The sequence below is a fragment of the Phaethon lepturus genome, unplaced genomic scaffold, assembly GCF_000687285.1.
Source record: "Phaethon lepturus isolate BGI_N335 unplaced genomic scaffold, ASM68728v1 scaffold34931, whole genome shotgun sequence".
NCBI lineage: Eukaryota > Metazoa > Chordata > Aves > Phaethontiformes > Phaethontidae > Phaethon > Phaethon lepturus.
In genome coordinates, this window is record NW_010517566.1 from 323 (window position 1) to 8,220 (window position 7,898).

Sequence of the window (7,898 nt, forward strand, 5' to 3'; positions counted from 1 at the left end):
GCGTCATCCAAAAAATGCCACGAGGTGGCGGAGCCTTCCCCACCGCTGAGGAGAAGGGCGGTCCCCATAAAAGCCCCATGAGATAACCAGCCTTCCCCACGGCCGGGGACAAGGTGTTCCCACAAACCCCCCATTTGATGGCACAACCTTCACCGCAGCTGGGGACGAGGCTGTCCCTATAAAGCCCCGTGAGATACCACAGCCTTCACCATGGCTGGAGACAAGGGTGTCAGCCTTCCCCACCGCTGAGGAGAAGGGCGGTCCCCATAAAAGCCCCATGAGATAACCAGCCTTCCCCACGGCCGGGGACAAGGTGTTCCCACAAACCCCCCATTTGATGGCACAACCTTCACCGCAGCTGGGGACGAGGCTGTCCCTATAAAGCCCCGTGAGATACCACAGCCTTCACCATGGCTGGAGACAAGGGTGTCCCCATAAGCCCTGTGAGGTGGCCCAACCTTCACATCCCAACGAGGCCACGCTCACCAAAGCCCTACAAAAACCCCACAGGAGCCACCCCACCTTGGGACACCCCTCCCCAACCTCCAAAACGAGCCAAAAAAGGGCAGAACCCCCCAAATCTTGCACAAACCCAGGCATTACCCTCCTCCTCTCCCCAGGAGGAGGGTGGCCATGAACAGGCCTCAGGGCCACATGTAGGCTGTGGAGAGGAAAGGTGTGTGAAGGTGGCTGTTTTTAGGGAAAAAACTTCAGGATTTTGGGGAAGGGGGTGGGATAATGCTGCCAATGCCAACCATGGCAGCCCTACTCTCTCCATGCATTGCTTTATCTCAGCCAAGAGCCCCGGAAGAACCCCTCCTTCACCCCAAAAAATCACCCCCCCCCAAATCTCTTGCTGGAGGATGGTGGGGGAGGGACAGTGAGCCCCAAAAATCTTTGCCTTGTGCCTTTGCAGACAACTCAACAGCGTCCCAGCAGGCTTGGCGGCACCTCTGAAGGTGGCTCATGCTCATGGTATCTCCATGGAGGGAAGAGTTCACTGCCTCTCTGGGCAACCTTGTGCCAGCGCTTGGTCACCTTTATGGTGAAGAAGTGTTTCTTGCTGTTCAGAAGCCTCCCAGGTTCCAGCTGGTGCCCATCACCCGCTGGGTGGGCACCACCGAGAAGAGCCTAGCCCCATCTTCACATCCTCCCCCCAGGTATTTATACCCATTGACAAGATCTCCCCAAAGCTTGCCTTCTCCAGTCCCAGCTCCCCCAGCCTTTCCTCCTAGGAGGGATGCTCCAGTCCCTGCATCACCTTGGTGGCCCTTCGCTGGACTCACTCCAGTATATCCATGTCTCTTGCAGTGGGGAGCCCGGTGCTGGACACAGTGGCCTCACCAGCACCAAGGGGCAGGATCACCTCCCTCAACCTCCTCATGCAGCACCATTAGCCCTCTTTGCTCCAAGGGCACGTTGGTGGCTCACAGGCAACGTGGTGCCCACCAGCTCCTTTTCTGCAGAGCTGCTTCCCAGCCCGGTGGGCCCCAGTGAGTCCTGGCCCCTGGGGCTCCTCCTCCCCAGGGGCAGGACTTTGCACTTCCCCCGGCTGAACAAAACGGACTCGGAGCTGGCTCTCAGCACCCGGAGCAGACCCTACCCAAAGCTGCCGCTGGGAGCAAGGGCTGGCAGAGGGGGACAAGGAGCAAGGTAACAGCCATGGTGCCCACGGGTCGTGCACCTGGAGCAGGGACCAGGCTCTGTCCCTTCTGTCTCACCTCCCAACAGCCGTACTGACTCACCCGGTGCGGGGTAAGGAGCCGTGTCCAGCCCCGCACGTGTCTAGGATGAACGGATCCGCGCCTCCTCTGCCGTGCCCAGGATCGCGCAGAGCCCCGGGCGCCATGCAGTCGCACCGCCCGGGCCAGGAGGGAACAGATGACACACACCACTGGGGAAGCGTCACCTTCTTTAATGAAAAATAAAAATACAAGAGAAGTACGGCCTGCCACGTGGTACCACGCAGATGCCAGAGGACGTGCTCCACTCTGCCATGGACTCCTCTCCACCAAGGCTGGGGCAATGCCCCGCTCCTCGTGCTGAGCCCTCAAAAGACACTGCAACGCCCCGCCAAGCCAGGCAGCCCCTGGGGAGCTCCTGCTCCGCCACAGGGGCCCAGCGCCTCCGCCCAGGGCTGTGCAAATTCAAAAGGAACAAGCCCAGAGGGACCCGCAAGAGCCCAGATCTCTCCCTGGGCTCTTCCGCACTCGCCAGCCCCACGGGTCAGGAAGCAGACATGGCACCAGCACGAAGAGGACAATCCTTGTGACGCTGATCCCGCAGCCCAGACCGGGACGGGCAGAGGCACCGGCGGAGGGGAGCTGAGGGAGCCCTGGGAAAGGCACAGCGGGAGGTGTATTTACAGACAGGAAATGTTTTAATTTAGCATTTCTGTCCCAAGAGCAAAGCTGAGGGTTTTTCACCCAAATGCGAGAGTGTCCACAGGCGGCAGGCAGCCAGCCCCTGCGGGGAGCCTCCGGGTCCCATCACGCTCGTCGTGCCTTCTTGCTTTTCTTTTTCTCCTCTTTGACAGCAGTGTCATGGGCTTTTCTCTTCGCAGCGAGTTTGTTTGCCTGTGGAGAAACCACCCCGAGACCCACAGTCAGACCGGTCTGCAGACACCAAGGGCTGCTCTACCCTCGGTCCCACCAAGCCCTCCAGCTTGACGTGGGGGAGATGGACCCATCTTCTGCCGGCACCTGGGCCAGGCGTGGGGCACAGAGAGGGGCTGCAGCTTCACTTGCTGAGCACAAGCCATGGCCCCGGGGGAGCACGAGGAGCCACAGCCTGGTGATGCTGGGGAAGAGGCTTGTAGAGCCTCACCCTTGCCCACCGTTGGCCAATGCTCTCACTGAGTAGAGACAGGGGCAGAAGGAACAACCCAGAGCTGATGCAGTCTATCGGAAGCAGAAGCTGCTCCCTCTGCCCCGAGATGGGGAAAGACTCAGCTTTAGGAATCAGTAGCTGCAAGCCGATTTGGGAAGAGCTAGCACCAGGATCCAGGCAAGGGTCCTTGGTGCAGAGCAGCCCTGTGTTCGTACCTCTCGGACTTTGCGCTTCTTGCCAAACATGATCTTTTTGTAGAGGTATTTCTCCCTTTTCTTCATCATCATGATGGCCAGACGCTTCTCCTCACTTTGCTGCTCCTGCTCCAGGCGCTGCCTGTCTTCCAGCCGCAGCTTGCCAGCGGTCACCTTCACGGGAAGCGCCTGCAAAGAGCTCAAGAGCTCAGGACCCCGGAACGCCGGGAGCTCACCACCCTGCCCTAGGGACAGACATTTCCACGCCATTCCCTGGGGGCCACAGAAGAGCCGCAGCACCCTCTGGAGCTGGCGGCAGGTCCCAGGCGTGAACGAGAGCTGCAGCTCATGAACATGAACATGAAGCACGGTGGCTGCTGCAGGAGGACTGAGCAGCGAGGACTGAGCTCACCAGAGCTGCCTCCTCCCAGGGCTCCCACCCCGCTGCCAGGAACCGTACCTTGCTGTTGCTCTGAGTCTTCTGCTCTTCCATCTTCTTCAATTTCATCTCCTCTTCCTTTTCAGACTCATCTTCCTCCTCTTCCTCTTTATCATTGTCATCCTCTTCTTCCTCCTCTTCTTCCTCCTCACTCTCTTCATCTACAGAGAGACCACCGTTACCAAGAGGAGAGCAGTCGCTGGCCCCGCTGAGGCAGCAATGCTGCCTGGCTCCGCAACTCCTCCGACCTCAGAGCCTCGCATCACCTGGGTTCTCGCCCCTCTGCATGGCCAGCAGCTTCAGCTTCTCAGGAGGGATGTAGTCTCCTTCCTGCTCTGTCACGAAGGGCGAGAGGTGCGGGGGCAGCAGCACGCCGGGGAAATAGTCGGCCACGGGGAGGCACAGCTTGGCATTGACGGAGTCAAAGACCCACTGAGGCTGCAGGTAGTACCTGTGGGGCAGAGGGACATGGGCTTAGATGCCTTCCTCCCACCTCAGGCTCTGGAGCCCACAGGGCTGCAAGGGAGCAGACAGAGCGTGCGACAGTCCTGGGATGGCCAGGGACACCCGCTAGTCCACGTGGCCATTCTGGGGATGGGGACTGGCCACCTGCCTCACCCACCTGCCAACAACCTGCTGCTGCACCCGGGGCCGGTCAACAATCTGGTGGGTGATGGAGGGGTCGCTCACGTCATAGGTGGCACCGATGCACAGGGATTTGTCCCAGGAGACCTGGCCACCAAAGCACCTGCCAGCAAAACCCACCAGGGAGTCAGGCAGGCAGGAGGGGCCCTCAGGGTCACCTTGCCTGCAGGACATCAGGCAGATTGGCCTTAAAAGTCCTGACAAGCACAGCCTAGCAAGGCTGCCGAGGGACAGCTTGCCCACCACATACCGGATGATGAAGGCCAGCGGCTCTCGAGGCACCTCCCTGTTGAGGAAGAAGCGGAGCCCTTCAAACAGCTTTTTGTGCTTCTCCAGGGCCTCCTGCTCCTTCTTCCTCGCATCCATCTGCTCCGCCGTCTCCTGCTCAGAGCAAAGCATTCAGCCCCCTCCACAGGAACAGCCCCTGCCAAGTCCCTCTCTGCAAGGAGGGCTCTCGGGCGCTGCCCCATGCTCCTGGCAGTCCCTCCCAGTACCACACCAGGCCCTGCCAGCCTTTGCCCGGCCACAAGACATACCACAGATGGGATCAACCAAAGCCAGGGCTGAGCACTCCACACAGGCTCTTACCCCCTCCACCGGGAACTCATCTATCTCCACCTCGTCTTCGTGGGTCGGGGCCACCACACGGGCCAGGCTGGCACTCAGAGCTGACAGTTTCTGCAGCGGGAAGAGACCGAGAGAGCGTCACATCCAGCCAGCGCTTTGGGGATGGGAAAAGGGGCAGCAGCCTCACGGAGGAAGGAAAAGGCGATTTCTCAGAGCAAGAGGTCAAAAGACCTAGGGACCAGAGAGACATTCAGCCTCCTCCGCGTGCTGTCGCACCCCGCAGTCCCCAGCACTGGGGCTTCAGAGGGTCCCTGTGGCCCCCGAGACCAAGCACAGCTCCTCCCTTGGCCAGCATGAGGGGGCAAGGAATTTGGGACCAGTCTCCTCTGCCAGGCAAGGACCAGGCTCTGCTCCTCAGCCCCTGCCCACCAAGTGCCCCATGGAGGAAGGGGTCTGTGCTCAGGTCACCAGGGCCCCACAGGGTCCTGCCACGGGCCAGGGTGACGGCAGTGTCCCTCACCTCCAGGTAGCTCTCCGAATCCATGGCATACTCTTTGCCCTCCGCAGGCTTCAGCTCAACAGCAGCCTGGCCATCGATCTGGGGAGAAAGAGGTGGGGAAGCAGCTCCCAACCCCAGAGCCCCCAACCATGCCCCCCTCTACCACCCTGACCCTCCAGCATGGGCTCGCTCACACCACCCACACCGGGTGGTCCCGCCAGGCTCAGGCCAGTGTGGTGTGTCCCCAGGGCGGGTGATGGCCTCACCTTAGGGGGGTAGAGCAGGTTGAGGGAGTGGTAGAGCCGAAAGTTGACGAAGCCCAGCAGGGTGGTGTAGAACTCGGTGAAGGTGGCCATCACACGGTAATCCACATCTGTGGGGTGCTGCAGCACACAGGAAGGGTGAGGATGCAAGGACAAAGGACCAGACCCCCCTCTGCAGGGACAAGGGCCCACCCCATCTGCACAGGGAGGAGGATGCTGCCCCCTTCACAGCGAGGTGGCAACTGGCAGACCCTGGGCAGGGAGAGCTCTCCAGGCTGCTAACCAGGGCCCTGCTGCCACCCCTCTGTGAAGAGGGCTGCTGGGACAGATGGAGCACCTCATCCCACCACAGATGGGGCCCTCGGTGGCTCCGTCCAGGGACTCTGCTCCTCCAAGAGAGATGTGCAGGCCATGGCAAAGCAGAGCAAGGGCAGGGCAAGGAGCCGAAACCCAGCAAGGACACAGTCAGCCCCCCAACAGCCACAACTCAAGGGAGAGACAAGCAATGCTGGCTGGGGAGGACGTGGGTTGCCCGAGATGCTGCGAGGGTGAGCTGGGGGGGTGCGCCCCAGTGCGGGCCGTACCAAAGCCCACGAAGAGCTGGAAGGGCTCAACCCAACTGTGCCAAGACCTGGAAAGTCCAGGAGCCAAACAAGAGGGCACTGCCGTGATGGTGAACTCCTGCGTGCCAAGCATCTTGGCAAGGCGCAGCACAGCCGTACGGCTGTCCTTGGCATGGGGACACCCGCAGCTCTCCCCTCGCCCTGCCACCAGCCTGGACTGCGCAAGGGACGCGGCAGAGCCACCCTGGCCGAGGGTGTGGGGTCTGACTCGCCTCTTCCCTCATGCCACCAGCCTCATTCCTGCAGGCTAATCTTTAATTGCTGATTAAGGCACATTTTAATAATTGACAAGAGGAAATAAGGAACCGGGGAGACTGGTACAGCCAGGCACAGGGAACACGCATACAGCCATCCCAGGGGGTAGAAGAGCGTTGTGTCCCTCAGCCCTTCCCACAGGGCAGGGGGCAGCGAGCCAGCGTGGGTCCCACACGGATCCTGCCGCACTCTTCGCAGGTACTCACGTCATGGGCGAAGGTGTAAGGGGTGATCCAGGTGACGTGCTGCCCCAGCACCTCGGCCTGGTAGTAGATGCCCTTGATGGACAGGAAGACCTGGCAGGGAACAGTGCAGGGGCTCAGGGGAGGAAGGCCATGGGTGCTCCCTTGTCCCTGTCCTCATTAACCTTTGCCCCATCAGCAGATTCATCAGAGGAGTCTCACAGACGGCCTGGCAGGACTCGTTCCCCATCTGAAGCTGCCAGCTGGCCCCGGGCCCTCCTAGGGCACAAGTCCACCACCCCCCAGGGCCTCCCCACCCATCCCTCCCCACAGCGCCCACCTTGCGCAGGGAGCGGGAGGCGATGACGTAGTTGAGGAACTCCACGGCCAGGCGCCGGCAGAGCTGGATGGTCTGAACGTGGCACTTGCCCGTGCGTGGGAAGGTTGAGAAGAGGAAGCACATGGAGAGGGCATCATCCAGGTCCCGCAGCGCGTCTACAAAGGTTGGGTACCTATGCCCGGGCAGGAGGAGAAGGGGGCGTGGGGGGGGGGGGAATCACACCCAGCCCCCGTGTCCACCAAAAGCTGCTGGGGCTGGTGGAGACCTCGCATGAGGAAGGAACGGGCACTATGGAGCATCCATCTCCTCCACATCCCACCAAAGCTGGTGGCCCACAGGGACAGGGTGTCCTTCCTGGGCACACAGGAACCCATGGTCACAGAAAGGCCTCCAAGAAGCTCCCTGGGGAACCAGGAACCTTCCTGGTGAGGGGACGGCAACACCCCTGATGGGTGTTGCCAACAGGATGGGTGTAAACAGGTTTCAGGGCACCCACAGGCACCGAGTGTTGGAGAATCCCAGCCTGGACCCACTGAGGACAAGCGCGCCTGCGGTGCAGCACGCTAATGCACGGTGCTCTTCGACCAGATGGACAAGGCCCAGACAAAAGCTGCAGGACTCAAACGCTGTGGTTGGAGGGAGACCACACGGCCCCACAGCTCAAGCATGGCCGCTGAGTGCCCAGACCATCTCCCTCCCCCGAGCAGAGAGCTTGTTGGGGCAGTGTCTGTCTCTCAGTGCTGTTTCTCTCTCCCCTCTCCGCACCAGCACAGCGAGGTCCCAGGCACCGCCAAGACAATGAAGAGATACGCCAGAGCAGGTTCCCTCCCCCCTGGGTCCTCTCCTCTCTCACTACCACCAAATTCACCGACTCTGTTGGCATGATTCACCTTCCACCAGCCCTTCTTCCAAGGAAAACACAGCTTAGGGAGGGGAGCTCTCAGCATCTTCCTGGAGACATCTAGGACAGCCAAGCAACTCCCTGCTTGCTCAGGTTTTGCTACAGCCAGTGTGCAGCACGCTACAGCCTTCTCCTCCACCCCTGAAACACTGGTTTCCACT

General features: G+C 60.9%; 1 protein-coding gene across 1 annotated transcript in view; it reads right to left on the bottom strand.

Annotated features, from left to right (window-relative positions):
* Positions 1–2,489: 2,489 nt before the first annotated feature.
* Positions 2,490–7,898, bottom strand: part of PES1 (pescadillo ribosomal biogenesis factor 1) — a 5,933-nt gene continuing 524 nt past the window's right edge. The window contains exons 3-13 of the mRNA XM_010296444.1: positions 6,837–7,008; positions 6,521–6,610; positions 5,440–5,556; positions 5,195–5,272; positions 4,696–4,785; positions 4,358–4,488; positions 4,085–4,210; positions 3,729–3,913; positions 3,484–3,623; positions 3,045–3,212; positions 2,490–2,576 (exon numbers count right to left, since the gene is read on the bottom strand). Of these exons, the coding sequence (XP_010294746.1) occupies positions 2,490–2,576; positions 3,045–3,212; positions 3,484–3,623; positions 3,729–3,913; positions 4,085–4,210; positions 4,358–4,488; positions 4,696–4,785; positions 5,195–5,272; positions 5,440–5,556; positions 6,521–6,610; positions 6,837–6,959 (1,335 nt within the window). The 5' untranslated portion in view covers positions 6,960–7,008. The remainder of the gene's footprint in view (positions 2,577–3,044; positions 3,213–3,483; positions 3,624–3,728; positions 3,914–4,084; positions 4,211–4,357; positions 4,489–4,695; positions 4,786–5,194; positions 5,273–5,439; positions 5,557–6,520; positions 6,611–6,836; positions 7,009–7,898) is intronic.